At 43.8% G+C, this 21,930-nt stretch overlaps 1 protein-coding gene across 5 annotated transcripts in view; it reads right to left on the bottom strand.

Moving 5' to 3' along the window:
- The window catches only part of AP-1gamma (adaptor protein complex 1, gamma subunit), a 233,201-nt gene that overhangs the window by 3,304 nt on the left and 207,967 nt on the right, over positions 1 to 21,930 (bottom strand). For all 5 annotated transcript variants that reach the window (XM_065436802.1, XM_065436803.1, XM_065436806.1 and 2 more), the window contains exons 17-19: positions 21,084 to 21,244; positions 6,337 to 6,435; positions 997 to 1,101 (exon numbers count right to left, since the gene is read on the bottom strand). In XM_065436802.1, coding sequence (XP_065292874.1) covers positions 1,000 to 1,101; positions 6,337 to 6,435; positions 21,084 to 21,244 — 362 coding nt within the window. In that variant the 3' untranslated portion in view covers positions 997 to 999. The remainder of the gene's footprint in view (positions 1 to 996; positions 1,102 to 6,336; positions 6,436 to 21,083; positions 21,245 to 21,930) is intronic.

Below are 21,930 nucleotides of genomic sequence, written 5' to 3'. Positions count from 1 at the left end.
GTACCGCACCCAAAACTTTCTCGTCCGCTTTCTGGCACGTCGGCGTCGCACAAGTAAAGAACAAACAAGTATTATAGTGTTCACAGTCACCAGTAGCTCCTCGTCCGTATCCGACATGCCTGAGCGTGGCCGGCAGTGGCTAAAAAAAAAAAAAAAAAAACACAGACACTTCCAATGGAAGATGAAATGGGCAGAACGGAGAGCGCGTTGTCACGAGAAGTATCGAATGGAACGAGACAATGCGGGACTCCACGGGCCGCTGCCACGTGCTGTAAAACGCGACTGTGGACTTGCCCGCACGCGGCAAGCGCCCGCGCAGCAGACGCGTGCGGCGTGTTGCGCGCGTTTTTGTCGCTAGTGTGGGCGTACCATTCTACACACTAAATTTTAAATATGCTGGTCTCCTTGTGAAAGGAGACTATTTTAGTGAGCTGCCTGTTCATTTATCCAGCCTGTTATCAGACAGTTCTGCACTGGTTCAAAGAGACATGGGATGCAAGTTGGATCCAAGAAGAATGTGGCTTGCATTTACAAGAGCTGAAACATATGACATCACAGAAATATGATAGTACAGGCATCAATGTTAACCCCTGCAAGGGCAACTGGTGCATGCCTATACCATATTTACACACATGTAAGACTATGAATACAAGAGCGTACCTTTCTGTAGGTCATAAAAAAAGAGAAAAGGACATCCCTATAATTACAATATTGCCTGACACTACATAGAGTAACCATAGCCATGTGCTTGAAGAAATGGCAAAACAACCAGAAAATACTTGTAGAACGGGTGGGTGTAGGCAGTTTGTTCATTTTTACTGTTTAAGTTCTGCTTTTACTTACTGCCCACATGCGATGACCGCCAGCAAAGCAAAAGGATCGTCAACTGGGCAAGTTGGTAAGGCGTCATATTGAATAAGTGTGAACAGGACAGGGATTTAAAGAAAGGAAGCACTTATGTAGTCGTCGTTTCAATGAGAAAAATACGATGCTTACCTTTCACTGCCATACAGAGGCTGGGAAGTTGTTCACTTCAGCCTGCTCCAGGACTTGAGCACCATTGATGCTGTAGGATATTCTGATTCGCATCCTCAAAGGGTTCTATAAGGCAGCATGACAGGGATGTACTATGCAGTCAAGCAAACCTTACAGTGAAGCAAATGAAGGCAACACAGACTAATGAAAGTGCTTTTCCTGCGCTCATCAAATAACTCCAGGAACAGCATGCACATTGGCATGCACATCAACCAGTCAGGACATCAATAACATATCTTATAATGATTAGCAATAGCCTTGATTCAGTAACAGCCAATGGCCATCTCAATAGACTTGATAATTGGCAAAACTTGTGAAATGTTCAGAGAAAAAAAAAAAAAAAACATTCAGGGCGTTTCATGAAATGGCATTTCCCTTAAAAGTAGGGAAAACAACTAAACTATTTCCTGTGGATTGCTTTTACCACATTTAAAAGTGACTCAATGTAGTAATAAACAAATATGCAAATAAGAGTAAATAAATTTTTAACAAAAGAACCAAGCAATTAAACCCAATAAACAGTTGAAGTGCGCCATCCGAGGAGCCCTTAACGGTTTCCAGAAATGCAAAAGGTTGACGCTGTCAATTATTATAGCATAATGAATACTGGCCGATTTCACACAGAAAAGTGAAACTGAAGTGCCGACAAGTGCAATTGTTGTGCCCTTAGTAGATGCCATACGAACGATGTGACTGCTTGCGTCTCACTGTTGGGTAAGCATTAACCTGCCTGTGCACTGTGTTGCGCTTATAATCATGTGTTCCATATCACATGCATGGCCTGCTGCACTTGCCCATCCAAAGGGCGAGCATGCAAGAGCAAGCAGAGAAGGCTGGTGATTTTATGTGCGCGGCCTTTTCGTGCCGAAGTGTTGGAGGTCGTGTGATCAGCTGAGTTTTGGAGAGACAGCACAGTTGAAATGGGGAAGGGAATGTGAGCACAGAACGTTTGCTTTGGGAGGAGCGTGTGCATTCCCTTCTGCTGGCACTCATCACCCCTGCATTGCGATAGTGAGTGCTAACAATCATAGACTGAACTTTGTTCAAGTGTGTCTCTGGGTATGCAGCCCCATGCAAGTTAGTACAGTCGCCGATGGATTTTTCGGACTCCAAAAATTTGGACTCGATGGATATTCCGGACTTAATAAATGCGCCATCAGGGTTCCCACAGAGGTAAAGCATTTGCACGAACAACCTATCAGATGAACTTAGGCCACAAAATTCTATTTTCCTGACAAATCGTTCGTTCCGAGCCATGCTACCTGATCTTGGAGTTCCCCATGTTGAATATTCCACTGGCTTGGCCGAGCTTGGCTTCCACTAGCCCGTTTTATAGCCTCCAAGATTGGGAGGTGCAGGTTATTAATAGAGAGCATGCGCCATTGAGTTTCTCACTATATTATCTAGAGAGAAATCTGGCGCTGCTGCGCTGTGGTATGCATGGGAATGCCAGTATATTGTGACTTCGGATTGGCATCGTTCTCGGAGAGCCAGGCAAGCACCATTCCGTCTGTCACAATGTTTCATTTTCTACTAAAACAGCACATAAAAAGCTGTTTTAGCTCAAAAACATGTTTTGTTTAACTACGAGAACTTGTTATTGCATGTACGATTATATTATACGTAAAAAGTATCAGCGGGCCGCTAAAGTTGGAGGACACACAACAAGATTCGCACTCGCTTTTAACCATTTGAAGGTTTTTGCCGTACATGTACGGCGGCTGTTTTCTGTCCCGCAAGGTCTTTGCCGTACGGGTACGGTTCCGACTCTCCGTTTGAAATTTCGCGCCATAATGACGATGCTTGCTCACCGGGAGGTGCTGCCACCTCTTAGCACTTACAAGATGCGTTTGAAATTGGTGCTACCTTCTTGGGGAGATAAACAAAGCTGATTGCTAGCTTCAGCGCGTCGCTCAGACTACGGCAACGCCCCTTTGGCGGTTTAAGTTTCGCCGCATGATCGCAACGGAGGCGCCCGAAACGTCATTTTTTTCTTTGTCAGCACTCTCTTGCAGGGCGGTGGAAGTTTATTTCTATCATGATTGGCGCTGCTCTTAGCTTGCTTATCAGCGCCGTTCACGAGGTATTCTTGCTCTCAGTGGCAATGCGCGTTCACGGTTTCGGTTCCGCCGCGTGATCGCAACGGAGACGCGCGAAACGTGCTTTTTCTCTTTGTCGGCACGCTCTCGCAGGGACGGCGGAAGTTGATTTCTATCTTGATTGGCACTGCTCTTAGCTTGTTTATCACCACTGCTCACGAGGTGTTCTCGCTCTCCGCAGCAACACGCTTATGCGAGAGGGTGCCTCAGACCTCTACCCAAGGCAGCCACACGCAGAGATGTCATGTGCGCGCCAACACAACACCTCGCTCCAAGAGAACAGACACGCATTTTAGGTGTGTAGACTGTGATAAGGCGCTGTGCGTAGACCCGTGTTTCAAGAAGTACCACGCTCGGAAATACTATTGAACATTTTGCAGTTCTGAGTGATGCCGACACCAAAATACTGCTCCTAATTATTTTTTACTATTTATTCCCGACTTTATACGTTTTGTACATTCAAGATTTGCAATAAAGTAATTTGACCACCTGGGAAAGTTTTTTTCAATATAATTCGACCCTCAAAGGGTTAAACAGTTTGTCGTTTGTTCTTGCTTTTCTGGAAAGTCGCTCGTTAGCTGTACTCTGGCAACTCCTCCAGCTGACGACGCGGCGTCAAAGACAATTCGTTACTATTCCTCTCTGTTACTCGAGCCAGCATTACCGCAACTTTCGTTTCCTTTCAGTAAAATTAGATAATTTTTCCTGATAGAGGCACAAATTCCCCGAGTTTTCCCTGAGTTTTTCCTGACTACTCAATATCCCTGAGAATTCCCGGTTGGTAGACACCCTGTTACTTTAAGAGCGCATTATTTGTGTAACCATATCTACGTTCTAGACGAAGCCTCTTACAACACCAGCAAACACGAGCCTCGCAGACACATATTCGTCATTCCCATGACGGCATGGTGCTCCTTAAGAAACTCCCATAAACGGTGGGACCAGATTTCCCTCTAGGTGTTATAGTGAGAAACTCTATGGTGTGCGTTATCCTGCAGTCTTGGATGCCATGCCCGCTCTTTTTTTGGCTGACAAAACTCTCCAAAAGACATTTCTTTTTTCCTTTCTTTCTTTCAGTTAGCACTAGTACTATAATCACTAGGTGCAGAATCCTTTTCATTTTTTTTTTTCAAGTTTTGGTTGCCATTCTGCATGTGGTGTGTCCTCAGAGCAAGTGTGTCTTGCAGACAATGCATCTTTGTGTGTTTGTTTGGCTTCACATTTGTGTGCTCAGTGCCAGCTCCTGTGTCTTCGCCAAAGCCAAATGGTGCAACTAAATGTGGCTCGTTTCTTGGATCTCCATGGCGCTAACGGAGGTTGTCAACACGGTGACGCTCTTGACGACTGTATATGGAGACGTCACTCTTGCGCAAATCAAAGCAAATCTGATCATCTCCAAGCGTAGAATGAGGCAAGGCATTATTAGAGATTTTCTTAAAGTAATTCCAAGCTTTACAAATTTTTATAATTAAAAAAGATGTTTGCTGCATGAATTTTTCAGACTCATTTTTCGGACTATTTTTCCTTCCCCGCAAGGTCCAGAAAATCTGTCAGTTTCTGTAAGTGAATGTTTACAGAAATTTAAAATGCCCATAAAACTATGAGCCTTGCTTTACAAGCTTTGCCTTTCGAGCAGAAGTGCGACTTTTTACAGTAAGCAAATCTAGGACTTCCTAGGATAATTCAAAATGATTTTGTATGTCCCTGCAAGGCAAAAATAATATGAGTCAGCTGTAATATGCAACTGCATTAATGTAAAGAGTGATTAAGCTCTCCGCCACAGGTAGAATTTGTTGCTTCATGATGAGTACAACTCATAAAAGCCATATGAAGGTTTAGCAATAACGTAATACTAACAGTTTTACCCGAGTGTTGAAGATGAAGTAAAATACATGAACAACATTGCATGCATGCAAAAAAAACATTTCAATTACAGCATAGACCATTTATAACGTAAGTCGCACAGTTGTGAATTTCCACAGTAGTATAAGGGTACTGTATTTTAATGAAAACATTTTTCAAAGGATGTGCACATGTCAAGCACCTAGACAAAGCAGCCGCATGTGTCCAGGAATCGAAGCATATGATCGAGATGTGCCCTCACTTTCATTGACGATGCAGTTCCTCCATTTTCATGGTGCCACACAGTTGCTGCAAAGCATTTCGTTATTCACTCTGCACCAAAGCATAATTTCGGTTGCCGACTCCCGACAAGATGACGCTGGTTAGGCCTACGTGGCGGGGGTTATCAAAGTTTGACCTTGATACGTGTTCATGCCTGTAGACGAATACATGTTGATCTGGCACAAAATCATGTGCACAGACTGCCATGTGCACATGACTGCAGCGCATGTGATGCAGTGTTTGCAGGTGATCAACCAGCAAATACGATGAATGCGTAATAGCAAAAAGTGCGTGCACTGGTAGGAATGGCAAAAGCATGCATGGACAACGTTTCCAACTGATGAATTTGCAGAACGAAGTTTAAAATCACAGCGTCGCGAAGGACCAACATGTGATATATGCACATGGCAACAACGTGCATGGCAACGGGCAAACAGAAAACACACATGCGGCCTTGACCTATTTTTCTACGGTGCTTGAGTTGCAATAAACATCTTGATTTTACCACCGAAATTTGGTTTTCCTGCCTGTCCAATAATGCATACACTTTCGCAATCTCGTCCGTGCCTGAAAAAATCTAGTCGGCAAGCGCATTTACTTTTTGCACAGAGCAAAAGAGCGACAATGCACATGGGTTCGGTGCAGACCACACGCCACAGACAAGTGGCCGTAGCAAATGGCTTCCATCGCCTAGCAACCACTGCGCACCCGCTGAGCTTAAGCATGCTGCTGCAGCATTTATTTTCTTCTCAGTTCCTTATGTTTGCTTGATAAGCATCTCCTCCTCCACTGCATCGCTCTCGCAGCTCTCCCCTTGGCCAGCGCACCTAGTTGAGAAGTGCACTTGCTGCTGTGCTTGTCTGCGAGATTTCATGGCAATCACATTATAACTCCTATTTCGTCTCGTGCAGCTGCATTATAAGCTGTCTGCTCATGCACTGAGTTCTACGGGAAGATAAACGGGAGCCAGAAAAGACCGCATTATATGCAGACCATCATTATAAGCAGTTACGTTATAAGTGGTCTGAGCTGTAACAGTAACTTTAACAAGAATAAAAAAAAAAAAGAAGGTGCTTACTTTGTGAGGACTTGTCACCTTGATGGTTTGTCTTACGCATCCAGAACTGTTTGGTTGTACCACAGAGCCATCTGGTGGAAGCATCTGCAGCTGGAATGTCTGTTAAAAATATGTTCATCCTTAACAACACTGGCATCAAAGACACTGCACACACTGGCAGTACACATACTACTTGATTGGTTCTTCAACAGCCGCACACAATAGTGCATTAGCATTATGCTAAGGCAGAGCAATGACAGCATTATCACATGAACACTTCTCTACATAAGGGACACAGCACTGTTGGAATCCCTGAAGCACAACTATACTGACCTGCGCTTCTAAGTTCTTTGCCTCAGTCTCTCATCACCTGCTAGTTTCTTGGCATAGCTTCTTGGACATAGGCGTTAGAATGAAATATTTTGATTTCTAGTTTTTGTTCTGCTCTAGAGAAAATGGGTAACTTCCAGTTCACTTCAATGAATGAATATTGATCGCAACGCTAACCCAGAAGCTCGCCTGGATGCAAGACCATGGTGCACCTCGCACTCGATGAAGTGCTCGTTCCACATTTTTACTCAGAATAAGGTAGAGATGGACACAGCGCAGAATAAAACCAGCCTATACAGACATGCATTGTGTCGCCACAGACTTGCACTGTGAATTGTAAATGAATGAAACTCATTTAGCATGGACCCACAAATCGGACAGCGCTGGTGTTAATTGTTTGTTTATTGATACTTTTAGCCCCAATAAAGGACCATTACCAGAGTAGGTCTTTCCGCGAAGACTACCCAAGTGTGGATGTCGTGCGATGGCAGTATTGTTAAATCTAAACTGTAATGTATCTTCACCTCGCGAATCTCAGGCTGCAAGAACTTTTTTATTCCTTCAAACGTAAGCGGAGTTAGAGGTAGTTATCGCACCAATGCACGGCTTTCTCTTTCCTTTAGGCTCCTATAGCATGCTGGAAGTTACACAGGGGCATAGGCATATCTACCGAGGGGGGGGGTCAAGAGGGCACATTTGCCCCCCCCCTCTTGAAAGCGGGCACTTTCAGCTGCACGCTGGACAGTTCATTAAAACTACAGCGGAAGCTAAATTTTCTTTCTTAGTAAGGTGGCCACATAAGTAATGCTTTTCTTTACTATGCATCCCCTGCTTTGATAGCGAGAATTGTCTTTTGTGCCTTCTCGGGATGCCCCGTAGCGGACAACGTGCAAGATTCACCATACCCGCTCGCACTGCAGATAATGCCTGGCACTGGGCAGTTCTCACCATAGCAAACTGTCAGCTTGCATCATGCCCAGTTTTTTGGGACTGCTATATCTGTATTCTAAAATATAATCAGCTTGTTACAATTAATCTGCAGGTGAGGAGGAAGGTCTGGATAAAGTATTATAATCAGCCATGCCCAATGACTGGTGAGCCTTACGGCTTGAAGTCGCTGGATTGTCAAATACTGGAACTATTTAATTTCTGCCCATTGCAGCGTTGTGGTCTCAGTATCTTATCACCATCAGAAATCTAGTCAAACCTCCTAAAGGGATAACTGCTGAATTTCACTGTGTAATCACAATTTATCGTAGATATGCTCATGAAAATGACCTTGGTCTAAATGACAGAGTCATTTCAATACCAATAGACACTGACTTGATTTTTTCATAAAGACATGTGTCACTTCTGACTGACGATTTCATTTTCAGGCTGTTTTTAAATAAGATCTACAATATTACTTTTTTCCCAGCAGGAGCAAACAAAGCACTCATTTTATATTTAAAAAAAAAGAGGGCCACTTTTTGGTGATGTGTACCGAAAATTTGCACTGTGTAGGTTGCTTATGTACTCTGAAAACAGCAACTGACTGGTCACTTTATCCTAATTTTTATGCGTTATAAACGGCATTCGGTTGTTTCTCCCAGCATCCTAGGTAAAATACGCGGGGCACAGTGTTTATATTTATTCAACGGACGAAAAAAAATTTCCAAGTGACGAGTGATATATATTAATTCTGTGTAAGTTCATTGCAGCCTTTGTAGAACGTTACTCATTGAAGCGTTTCAAGGTGTCATACTGCTGCTAACCTAGATGTTTCCGAGACTCCTAAAATTACGCACAAGATAAGGACATGAAATTACATGAAAATAGAAAATTTTAAGCGCAATGTGTAGTGAAATTTTCACTTTCCTTCTTTAAATTCAAGTGTTGCAGACAGTTGCTAAACCATCATTCTTTCATGTATTTTCGTTAAATAGCTTCAGCCACAAATTACGATCGACTGTCCATAAATGTCTGAAATTTACATAATTTTATCCCAAGGAGCTGGAGATTCCATATATAAAAAGTCAAGGTGGGAGAACAGAGTTTTAGAAAAGGGGCCCCAAAAGTTTGGGGCCCCAAAGAGCTTTGCAGGTGTTGGCGTTGGGGCACGCAGAAGTGATGAGCTTTAGAATAGGGCTTTGCGTTTGCGGATAGTGTCTTGCGCTTGCGGCGCCCGCTAGGGTGTCAAGGAAAACATATTTTAAATATTAAAATAAAATATACCATTTTATAAGAGCTCTCTTGACTTTCATGTTTTTGTGTTTAATTAAAAACTAGAGGTTATTCTACAGCACTAAATCATTAATCCACAAATCGTAAATACGAAATTTCGCATAATTCGAAGTAGCCGCCACGGTCCATCCAACGATGTATTGAGAGCCACATGTAACGCATCCAGAGTGCTAGTGCACCGGAGCAGGTTGGCGATGCTAGCATCGTCGCACAGGCTGTGCAGCTTTACTCTATTCATTGGCAGCCCTTTGTTTAGGCCCGACTGGAGAGAGACGCGTTTGTGGCAGGCCAAGCAATGCCAACGCCTCTGTTGCAGGTCGGTTCTCTCCTTCTCTCCAGACCTTCACGATAAAAATGCAGACGTGGCGATGCATTTTCTCTCTCTCTCTCTCTTTTTCTTTTCTTTTTTTTTTTCATTTTACATCTTGGAGGCTATGCTCTTCCCCTACGAGGTGTTCTGCCGAGAAGCGGCACCAGGTAATGTCCAAAGAATGGCGGAGGTGACAGTTATCGGCGCTCGCTGTACCAAAAAAGCATGGCCTTTGAGATTCGTGGCCATTATACAAAGGAAAGCCTTCCTTCAATACGTGTTTGGACGCTACCTATAGCACCATGCAGCCAGTGCAACTACGAAAGTACAATGCAGACCAACGTTGCAGCAGGTTGTGGTGCGTTTCACAAGTGAATTTTAGAGCAGCGCTCTTGTTCTTGCAGCGAGCGTCGACGGCGCAAAGGCGTGTTTATAGTCCGATGTTTTCGGTGTAGGCCGCTTGCAGCCAGTCACACTACGCTGCTTGTGCTGTGCCAGCCAAAATGCCATCCCCTCTATATGCACGCGCCGTGTACCTGCGAGCGCTGCTCGCTTCGAAGCATGCGCAGAACGATTCCCAACCTGCGCGCCGTTTTGATCGGCTGTCTGCAACCGTCGATGAAGCGGCGTGGGCACTTTTTTTCTCCACACTATCTATTGTGGGTCAGTGCGACGAACGCACGGATGGAGCAAGAGCCATCTCGACATCGAGCACGTCGGACTGCGTCGGCCGCGTCCGGTTACACTGGCTACGCCAGTGCTTCGAACTGTAGACGTTGTTCGCACCAAGGTGACGTAGCGTGTGTACGCGTGCTCACACTGCGTCGGACTATATACACGCCTTAACCTAGCAATTTTTTTTCTGACTTGTTATTTCAAATTTTGTATAATTGGAATTTTTGTAGCATCCCTGCAGAATTCGAATTAACGAGCTTTCACTGTATTAGGAGCAAGCAATTTGTTGCACTTAGTTTTGAATAACCAACTTTACGTGCTTTCACCAGCCAAGTTAAGCCGTGCTAGGCCTACGAGCCATGAAATCGACAATTGATTTCGGAATCAGCGGCGTCTAATGGATCGATCATTACGAACGTTAGTTGAGAGAAAGCAATACCAGCAGTCACATATCCTAGCTTGTGAACTTCACGCCTCACCACGAATCGAGCCCAGTTTGGTGCTAGGTTAGGGCAGTCACTTCAATGGGTGCCGCCATGTTTGTTGACGTAAACTTTTGAGGCAGCTTTTGGGGCTCTGGCGAAATCTATGAAATAGCGTGCCCCACCCAAACCCAAACACAATTTGCATCTCGAGCATGCGCAATGGCTTTGACGCTATTTCTTTGGGACACCAAACATTCTAAACCTGTCTAATGACTCTGTGCATGTTATAGTGAACCATCATAATGAGATAGTATAATTGAATATCCATTTATAGTACAGTCAGTCATGCTACATTTCCTCATTAAGTATACTGAATCCCCGGCTCGAATTACATGCACAGGTATTATTGGGAACAAGCATTACAACAGGGAAAGAAATAATCTTTTGCGATTACTACTGAAACACCCCATTTCAAATGTCCCATCAAAAACGGCAGTGCCTTCATGAAAGTGGTCGTGTGAAGCGATAATTTCACTCAGAAGTGAAATGGCTGTACTTTAAAAAAGCAGAATGTTCAATTTACTCAAAGCTTAATGTTCATTGTCTATTCCTTGCAACCACTGCACAGTAATGGCAAAAATAAGTCGTGTTCACAAACATATATGCCGTGACAGAGCGGGATATTACGAAATTCATAGTTTGTTTCTCCGGTGTCCTTGGTGAGCTAAACAAGGTATCTTGTTAAATCTAGGGAAAGTTAAGGGCATGGTACGCATAAGGTGTAGGCAATGTTCCAAATGGGTGGGTAAAATGCGCATTTTCCAGCAGAATACGTACGCAAGTGGTCCATAGCGTTATTAGTCTGGTTTATAAGCGGTGTAAGATTTAGACAGCTGTGCTGGCACAATTACCACAACTGTGGTAAAATTTTGCGAAAATAAGGGAAGCAATACGCTAAGTTTATGTGCAATGGTAAATATATGTTGATCAAATACAGCGTTAAAGAAATTGGAAGCAAGTGTTCGAAAGTATCACGCTGCTGCTATTACCCAGGTTTCTCAATATCCCAAGAGAACCCTACATTTCAGATATTTTATACTTTGAAGGAATAGGCAGCATTTTAAGTGCAATGTGTAGCATAGTTTTAACCTTTCTGGCATATTGAGAAGCGTTACAAATAATTATTGAACCCTCATCTTTATTTCTTGTTACTTTTTCATGTGTGATATATTAGTTTCACCTGATGTCCTCACTGAACTATAAAGGAGGCAGCTTCGTGATGTTTGGTGACTGTAAGGACAAGTTAATGGGTGATGTGGAGGTGAGGTTCAAAATAGATGGTTAATTGGGGCTTTCACAATAAATTATGCATGCAAGCATTCCACAGTGGTTGAGTGTGTCTAACAAGCGAGGAAGAATTAAGCCCACTGCCCCAGCAGAACTAAAAAAAAAAAAAAAACTGCACGTGCCCCGTCCATTTCTACTTCTGTTGTCTGTGTGTTTATAGCACAGTTACCGCCGTATTACAAGATGAACTTCCACGAACTAGCCCAACTTGCCAATGTACTATAAAGCTGCCAAGACCAAATTTAGTGAAAATAAGTGGTACACTATGAAAACTCTTTGTGCGAAGTTAAATGCGGCTGGATCAAACACAGCCTTTGTAAAAAATTTCTTATTCAAGTGTTAGAGTGCGTGATATGGCCACTATCAGCTATGTTTCCCAGTGTCACGACATAGCTATAGCTTACAACAGGTTTACATTTTATGGAATGGGGAGAGAGGACATAGTAACTGCAATGTACGACAAAATTTTTTTGTTTCTGGTCCGGTTAGAAGCGTTGCAAATAATCAATGAGCCGTCGATTTTCTTTGCCTATACAGTTGCCGACTGATTTTTCGGACTACAAAAATTCGGACATGGTTGATTATTCGGTCTGCTTCGCGGCACCGCCATTCTCCCCATAGACCATAATGTATAACAACTGCCGAAAGTTCGGACACCTTGTAACCTCTCGTCTGATTTTTCGGATATTCCTTGAGCCAACTCGATTGAGAGCACTATGCACCGACTCTGACCGGTGCATGGTTCGACCTGCTGAACGCCATTTTTGTTTAACGGAGCCTCCTTGCTGCCATTGCTGCCCCAAGAAGTGGCGCTACTGCAAATCACCACTCATCATCATTGTTTTTGCCTGGTTCGATAAAGTGGCTACAGCAGTTCCAGTCTCAGCTTAGTAGGCCAAGTCAAGACAATCCAGCAGCTGATTTGTTTCTTTGTGCACGACGCTGTGAGTAGGCCACGTTTTTCGTTTGTGCGACTGGTGTCGGTGTGACGGTATGGTGGTGTTTGCTCTGTGTGCTGTGTCGAGGTTGCGGTGATCCAACGCGGCATACGGAAACGTGTCTAATGGCGCCGACAGTGCCCGCAAAGACTGCGCTGGGGAATGCCAGCAAGCGGGTGCCGGGAGGCCTAGGATTTGTCGCCTTCAGATATGCTCCCTACTCACGCTGAAAATGTTCTGCCGAGACCTGCGCAGTGGTTGCTCTGCGATTCCGGACACCGTTTCATTTTACAGTTTCACAGGTGCTGACACTGCTGTACTGACATGCGCAGAACTCGACGATGGCGAGATCATTCGTCAGGTTTCTGCTGCAGCGCCGGACGAGTCGGAAGATGACGCACCATGTGCTACGCTGCCGTCGCATGCGGAGTGTGTACAAGCAGTGACTGTGCTTTCAGCCACCTAGTGACCGTATGACCCTCTCCGAGATTTAGGCTTATCTGATTGCGTGTAAACGGAACAGCATGCAACGGCGCATTCACGATTTCTTCAAGCCTACTACCAAGACCGAATAAGTGCGTGGAAATAAAAAGAATTTTTTTTTCTTAATCTGCTTTTTCGGACACCTGTTTATTTGGACATTTCTGCAGTCCCCGTGAAGTCCAAATAAACGGTCAGCGACTGTATTCAGGTGTAATAACACATTCCATCTTAGTTTCAGCTATGTCCTCGGTGAACTAAACAAGACATTTTGTTATCTTTGGGAAAAACAAAGGGCGTGTTTGGGCAATATGTAGGTAAACTTCAAAGATAGGGGACTAATTATGGCATTTGTAGTAAATTACGCAAGTAAGCTATTTAAAGCTTTATGAATGTGTTTTGCGAACAAAGAACTTATCCCGTTGCCCTAAAAGAACTGTGAACTCAATAGATATCAAATCTAGTGGAAATTGATTGGGGGTGGGGGGTTATAGAGCAATGAAGCACTGCATACCCCCCTCAGCAGTTGTAGTGGCGGTTTGCAACAGATTTGCTGGACAGGGCCGGGATGGTGAATCAATATTTTTTTTGTGTGTGAATATTGCAAGCAATTTACATTGATTGTACGTCGTTACATATAACTTTGACAATACTGTTACCTAAACTAGCGATACATTTATGCTGTAAACTTAAACAGCAAGTATGATTCTTTGGTAAATTATTCAAATTCTTTGTAGCAAATGTGCATTTTTTATGTGTGCTATACCGCTGCTACAGGGCGGGATCCGGGATCACTGTAGGGCACTCATTGCCTTTGGTCCCTGTATCATCTTGAGATTTCATACAGTTGCAAGAGATAAATGCAAATTCAGATCATTTTTCAGGCCCCCATGGTTCACCATGTGTGATTGATAAATAGGTCCCTGTCAATTAAATATAAATATACCTTACAGAACCATTTCCAGGGTATTTCATTTATTGTAATAGTAATTTGCAATATATATTATATATATATATATATATATATGCAGAGAGAAAGCGACAGGTCAGATTGTTAGCACTATGGCCCCCACTCTAGATATAGTTGATATGCCACTGCACAGGGGGAATGACAAGGGGGCAAAGCCTGACCCAAAAGTTGGGCATTTTCGTTTTCAATTCTTTACAACACTTCCAGGTGCGTGCAGCTCTTTCGACACAAGATGGGCACTCAGGCTGCCTCAAGTCGCCGTGTGCCTGGAGCTAAACACCCACAAAGACCAATCAGAGCACACGGTTGTCAGAGCACTTCGCTAAAGTGAACTAGAATATCTGGGCAATTCACCGCCTGACACATGCCTCGCCGTATTGCACGTGTTGTGCGAAATGCTGCCCTTAGTGGCGCTGTTGATGTCGCAAACTTTTGAATGCCAGGCTGTCTACCAACTTGGAAAACTGAGAATTCACAGGGATTTTGAATAGTCTGGAAATATTCAGGGAAAACTAGCTGTAAATTTACTGAAAGGGAACGAAAGTTACGCTAATGCTGGGTCGAGTAACAGAGGAATCTTAACAAATCGTCTTTGACACCGTGTCGTCGGCTGGAGGAGTTGCCTGTGTACAGTCAACTACCGATTTTCTGGAAGCCCGATTTTTGGGACATGCCCGATCATTCGGACAGCTTCGAGACACCACCACGTGCCTCAGAGTCAATGTATAAGAACATATGAAATTTCTGACGCAAGAACCCTTCGCCCTTTGACTTTCCGGACTTTTTGCCGTGACCACAGGTCCGAAACGGCAATAATCAAAGACACCACCGCCACCATTTTGATAATCTCGCCGTCTCTAACGGGCGCTATCGCACGCAGATCGGCTGGCAGCCCTAGCCACCACCACGACAATGCTAAACCTAGCTACTTCGACGTTCGCTATTGTTAGTGATTCGCCGCTGTTAGCAATGGCACCGATTCAGCCTTTGTAATTCTTGTCAATGGCTTCGAAGCTCGGAAAGCACGACATGTTGCATTATGGCTGTTACCAAAAATATGCTTCGCCTCAATGCATCAGCGTTACGCGGCGAAGCATACGCGAAGTATTGCGGTGAAGCTTAACAAGCATTGAAGGGGCAATTGTCATGGGATACAGTATGTATTCCTTAATTATACACTTGTGCACACGCAGTCTCCTGTCATAGTATGAGCACCACTATGCCTAATAAATGCACTGGCAGGCCTTCAGAGCTTTTTCAGATGTGCCTGTGGCGATTTGAGCCCTTAAGGGCAGTAAAAGACACTGCATTCATTTTTTCAAACTTGCAGATTTTTCTGAATTTTCACGACCCGTAGGGGGTCCGAAAAATCGGACGTTGTCTGTACAACTGACCAAGAGGATGCTTCAAATGGTCCGGGAGCGAACGCACGGTGGAAGGAACACGAGAACAGAAAGGACCTACGCATTGAGGAATGAACTGGAAAGGAAGCATGCCGCTGCTGCTTTGAAAGAGCTTGGGCTCAAAAAACTAAGTGTTGGCTGATGCGGAAATGCAGGTGTCCCTCATCCAAACCAAAATGAACCAAAATAAATAAAGCAATGAAACGCAACACTCAGGTGTCATGTGCGGGCTGAGAGTATGTCAGGAGTCTCGGGACAGTTAACCCTTTGAGGGTCGAATTATTTTGAAAAAAACTTTCCCAGGTGGTCAAATTGCCTTATTGCGGATTTTGAATGTACAAGATGTATAAAGTCGGGAATAAATAGTAAAAAATAATTTGGAACAGTATTTTGGTGTCGGCATCACTCAGAACTGCAAAATGTTCAATAGTACGTATTTCCGAGCGTGGTACTCCTTGAAACACAGGTCTACGCACAGTGCCTTATCGCAATCTGCACACCTAAAATGCGTGTCTGTTCTCTTGGAGCGAGGAGTTGTGTTGGTGCACACGACACCTCTGCGTGCGGCTGCCTTGGGCAGAGGTCTGAGGCACCCTCTCGCGTAAGCGCGTTGCCGCAGAGAGCGAGAATACCTCGTGAGCGGTGGTGACAAGCAAGCTAAGAGCATTGCCAATCAAGATAGAAATCAACTTCCGCTGCCCCTGCGAGAGCCTGCCGACAAAGAAAAAAATTGACGTTTCGCGCGCCTCCGTTGCGATCACGCGGCGGACCCAAAACCGCGTTGCCACTGAGAGCGAGAATACCTCGCGACGGCACTGATAAACGAGCTAAGAGCAGCGACAATCAAGATAGAAATCAACTTCCACCACCCTGCAAGAGAGTGCCGACAAAGAAAAAAATTGACGTTTCGCGCGCCTCCATTGCGATCACGTGGCGAAACCGAAACCGCCAAAGGGGCGTTGCCGCAGTCTGAGCGACGCGCTGAAGCTAGCAATCAGTTCTGTTCAAGAAATCAGTTCTCCCCAAGAAAGTAGCGCCGATTTCAAACGCATCTTGTAAGTGCTAAGAGGTGGCAGCACCTCCCGGTTAGCACGCATCGTCATTATGGCGCGAAATTTCAAACGGAGGGTCAGAACCGTACCGGTACGGCGAAGACCTTGCAGGACAGAAAACCGCCGCCGTACATGTACGGCAAAAACCGTCAAAGGGTTAAGGTCGACTTGACAGCTGTTGAGAGAGAATCTCATTAGTGACAAAGTTGGGGCCTCATACCGGTGAGCTTGCTATCAATCAGTTGATAGAAATAGCTAATTCAAAAATATTTGCTTCTGTATGCATCTCTTTTTTATTCGTATTTGAGAACATTCGACTCAATTTGCAATGGGTTTCAATTTGCAATTCTTTTCGAAGACATTTTATTCACTGTGAATTTTACTAACCCCTCCCTTCTGTTTTTTTGAATAAAGTAAGCACTACTCCTTACTATTCACACTGGATTAAGTGGCTTTTTTTTATATTTTCACATGCTTACTAAAGAGTGACAGCATCATCGAGTGACATGGTGTCAGCCTGTCTTGACATAAAACAAAGTTCTGCATCACTCAGGGAATTTTACAAAGGCACTCAGGGAAAACAGGGAAAACTCTGGAATTTGGAAATGTCAACTTGGTAGACACCCCAAACACGTCTAGCAAATCACAGCTCTACCCATGACTGGCCTGGAGCACGGGCCTTGTCAGACATCTGATGAATGTTCGAGATCGGCCATGCTCCAGCGTCCGACACCCTTTACCGTGATGCACTCGCAATAGTTAGCAACCGTGCTGTTGCTGCTACTGGCAACACAAAATGCTTAAGGTGGACAGGCATTATACTACTCAAAAAAAGGTTCTAGCACACTCTGGTCTCACCAGCGAGAGGGCTCGCTGCTACATCCTGTGGTGGCCACGGTATCTAAGCTGTACAGCATGCCAGTGTGATCTCACGAGGCCACGCGCCGCAGATGCAGCTGCGCACAACCGTCACATATAGACCAGAAATGCAAAGACGAAATATATTTTTGGTCTTTTTGAAATCACACATGTGTATTTTTCATTTACTTAACTCAAAATTAGCAATAATAATATTACCGAGAATGTTTACGCTACCACGAAATCCACTAATATCTGCTAAGCCCATTTGCTACATAGCTGCTGATGACATTGCAAAGAGCAAGTGCTTTTTTTTTATTACTGTTTTTGACATGATTGCAAATTCCGTGTTGCATGTAGTGCTCGCATGCTCACACGAGCCTCATCTACAGATCATCAAAAGTTTTCTTATCACGCTCAAGAAGTGTCTCAGAGCCCCTATAATTCTTTCTTTCAAGGGAAGGCAAGCCTCAGAGATCCATTTTCATTAATGGTAGAACTAACTGGATGAAAGTTATGCAGTACATAGAGCTTATTCTGGTCTTTTTTTTTTTTAATATGCTTACAGAGTAGTGATAGTAGCAAAGGGTTGTTGCGTCAGAAATTTCATATGTTCTTATACATTGACTTTATGGGGCACGTGGTGGAGTCGTGAAGCCACCCGAATTATTGGGCATGTCGCAAAAATCGGCCGTCCAAAAAATCGGTCAAGTGCACACAGGCAACTCCTCCAGCCAACGACACAGTGTCAAAGACGATTCATTACGATTCCTCTCTGTTACTCGAGCCAGCATCAATGTGACTTTCGTTCCCTTTCAATAAAGTTACAGCTAATTTTCCTTGCTAGAAGCACTAATCCCGTGAGTTTTCCCGGACGGTAGACACCCTGACAACAGCTTTTCATTTGTCAGCCTCTTAAATGTAGGAAGCATGGTTTTCGTATGAGCTGGTGCTGGCTCAGCCAGGGCTAGTGCTCACTTGTACTTTCACCAGGAAAGCTCCTCATCTGGGCAAAACTTGCAGTTGCAAGCCTGCTCAGTTGAACATGAACGGAAAAATGAAGCCGCTACAACTATCATGCCTCCATTAGAGTAATTTTTTGCACTCTTGTGCTTGGAGAACTGCCTCAATCTTTTTTTTACACATGAAAACAGAATGTTGAAACGTAATTTTGCAACCAAAATAAAAATGAATAATTAAAAAAAAAAGATTTTTCGACCCACATCTCTCCTTAAAGCCAAGCATGCTCTTTATACACCACGGCACTTGTCTACTACAGGGGATTGGTCATGAAGCCAATGGTTAGAGGAAGAGGGAAGATAAAACTTGAAAAGGCAATAAAATGTGGAAATTCTACAAATACCTTTCATATCATGAGAATCCAACAAACACTGACACCATGGACAACATAGGGGAAATTACTTGTGCTTAATAAATGTTGAACATGAACACACATTTGTTAAGCACAAGTAATTTCCCCTATGTTGTCCTTGGTGTCCGTGTTTGTTGGCTTCTCATGATATGACTAATAAAAATCGGGCCCCTCGGTTAACCCCCTTTCTTCTCGTATATTACAAATACCTTTGAAATACTAATCTACAGTGATTTTTTTTGCCTAGCTCCCTAAAGTTTGGCATGTCATTACATGACTGATAGTTGATTTCACAACCGCTACCTCCAGGGCAGCAGTTCGGTGTTCTACCGATGTAGCCCCTAAGAAAATACAGTTGGTTTTGTCCTTACAGAAAGACTTGGTTATATTAAAACCTGCCGTATATTAGCTGAAAGCTGAGGCTTTCTGTAGATATTATGCACAGCAATTCTTGTATTTATATAGCTGCAGGTTGCAAGCTACCATACAGACTCATGTACTTTTTACAATATTGACAAGGTGCGCCCCTTACATGGGACCGAACCTTTTGGTAAAATGGTGCCGGCCCAGCCAGCGACTTGCGCACACCCCGGATCTTGTGCAAACCCTAGCTCTCGCCAGTAGCGCCATGTGAAAGTACGCAGCACGCAAAAATTTGCCGATGTGCACACGCAGCATCAAGCCGCTGAACTTGATTGCTTCTTCGTTTGAAATTTTTTTTTTCTAACAAATTTTTGGCTGCCAAGTTGGGGGTGTGGCACTTACACGAGTTTATATTGTATTCTACTGGATACTGCAAGTGGTCATGTGAAAACATAAACTTAAGCTAGGGCCCCTTCTTTCCTCAATACCGTTCCCCATGCAGAATATGTAAGCAGCTCCATAGATGCTGTCAGAAGTCTACGCGTTTAATTGAACTTTTTTTCTTATCTTTTATTCACATAACACCATGCATTTACCATGTTTACTCGAACCTAATGCGCCCTTTTTTTCTAATAAAACAGATACAAAAATTACATGCGCGTTAGAATCGAGCACGACCCTAAATGTGCGTTACCATATCGCCATCGGCATTTAAAAATGGCCACCTCGTATGCGCTTCGAGCCTAGCTGCTGTAGCTTCCTCCATGTGCTGTAGTATGTGTGCTTAGGCAATGCTTTCTTTGGCTTGGGTTAGTGCACCGTCCGCCTTCCCGGTCTTCCCATTTTCTGCATTTGCTCTATCAGCATGGGAGTGCCAACTGCGAAGACATGCCGAGTTCCTCCCGATGCCACAATTAAAAGGAAAGCGATCACACGTGCAGAGACGGACGAAAATGGGGCCACATCATGGGTGTTCAGAGTTTCCAAAATTTGTGTGCGGGATGGTGCAAACAGGAGAGGTGGTCTACACTGGCGGCTGCTACATGCAGCGCGGCCGCGCAGCCCCTATCATATAGCCCCTATCTTGAAAGTGATCTTCGATGGAGACAATGCATCCAGGTGCACCGCACAGTGTTCTCATCTCTTGGTTCGCGTTGAAGTGAGAGGCCGCACAAAGGTCAATTCCCTTGCTCCTGCTACCGCAATTCCTCACTCCAGTGTTTTGATAAAGAGTTTTTGCGGTCGCCGAGTGTGACATGTTCATGTATGCTTGTGGGCGCGTGCCACCATGCTTGTTAATTTAGTTAGTAAGCTAATGTTTACAAGTTTATACAGCTGATGAAACTACTTACCTAACTTTTCGTATAGCTGCCTACTAATTTGCTATCGTAATTGATGCTTCACATTTTGGGCGAAACTGTGACTTTTTTTGTTTATCGCAACTTAAGTGCATTAAGAGTAAACCTTTGATTTTTCCAAATGAGAGAAAGTTGTATTTCTGTACGAAAGAATTGGGTGCGCAGTACTGTAAAGGACTTTCTTTGCTTTTTTGGGCCACGGCAAACGGGTGCGCACAACAATCAAGAGCGTTTTTCTTTTTCTTTTCCTAATTACTGAACACTTCAGTTGAAACACTAGCATTCTATGTGTTGGGGCGAATATAAGGGATATAAGGGAACATCACATTGGTTTAACCAGTTACAATCTAAGAAATCAGCAGCAAGTGCACTTCATAAGAATCAAGCCCACCCATTTAGTAACATTGTTGCCTATATTGTTAGATTTTGTACTTTCCAGTCGACAGCTCATACAAACTTTAATATAAAATTAGGTTCCAAGCTTCATCTGCTATAAATACATTAAGACATATGTTCTCATGGCAATGGAACCTACTGAAAATGTGGGCATTTAAATTTTCTAATAGCACTTGCATAAAAAATAACTTGAGAACAACAGGCTATCTTGAATCTTGATGCATAACCCAACGAGTAAGAATAACAGAGATGCTTGCTCTACACTCACCTTTGGGACAGCTGCCTGAAACAGGAAATCGGTCATGGGGCAGGATGACAGATTGATGGCTGTCAGGTGAATCACTGCTGTCTGTGGGCTTGACGGCTCTTTCTCAAAGGCAAAATCTAACTTCAAGCCATCTTTTTCAAACACTGTCATTGGGGGAATGCCTGCATCATAAGGAAACAACAAGCAGCCATTATATAAATAGAACGGTCACTGGGAACAGGGTTGGGATATTCCAAGAAGCATTAAAGCAATTTCTTTTTTTTCTGGCAGAAATATTCCATGTTTAGGAGCAGTAAGCTTCAGCTAAGTTTTCATTTTGGTGCAGATTAAAACTGATAATTTTATATTTGAAGCAATACATTAAAGAAATGAAAAACTGCCAAGTCCGGTAACTTTGAGCACAAGCATTTCAGAGCTGTTTACAAGAATATTCCACATTATTAATAAAAAGACATTGGCTAAATATGTAGATAAGAAGACTACAGCAAAGTAAACATTTTACTTGCAGAGATACGCTGCACTCGTGGTACGTCATCTCACTTATACCCCCAATAGGGATCAGCAGTTGTCATAGCCTGCAGCTGGTCATGAGCCCATGTCGTTAACACCTGTAGTAGTGTGCTGCTTTTCACAGAAACAGTGCGCATTCCATAAAGATAAATCACAATGACGACCTCGCAATGTTCTTAAGTGGATATGTTAACACGGCGTGGTTTCACCGGTTGAGCAGGATTGACTGCTCACATTCCAGAAAGCCCATAGACAGAGCTGTTGCGCTCGAAGGCGCTCAGCACACTCCATGGCACACCACAACAGAGTAATAAAACCCCAATCATGTAGCTTATCG

Source organism: Dermacentor albipictus, chromosome 1 (genome assembly GCF_038994185.2).
Source record: "Dermacentor albipictus isolate Rhodes 1998 colony chromosome 1, USDA_Dalb.pri_finalv2, whole genome shotgun sequence".
NCBI lineage: Eukaryota > Metazoa > Arthropoda > Arachnida > Ixodida > Ixodidae > Dermacentor > Dermacentor albipictus.
This window is presented reverse-complemented; position numbering and strand designations above follow the sequence as displayed.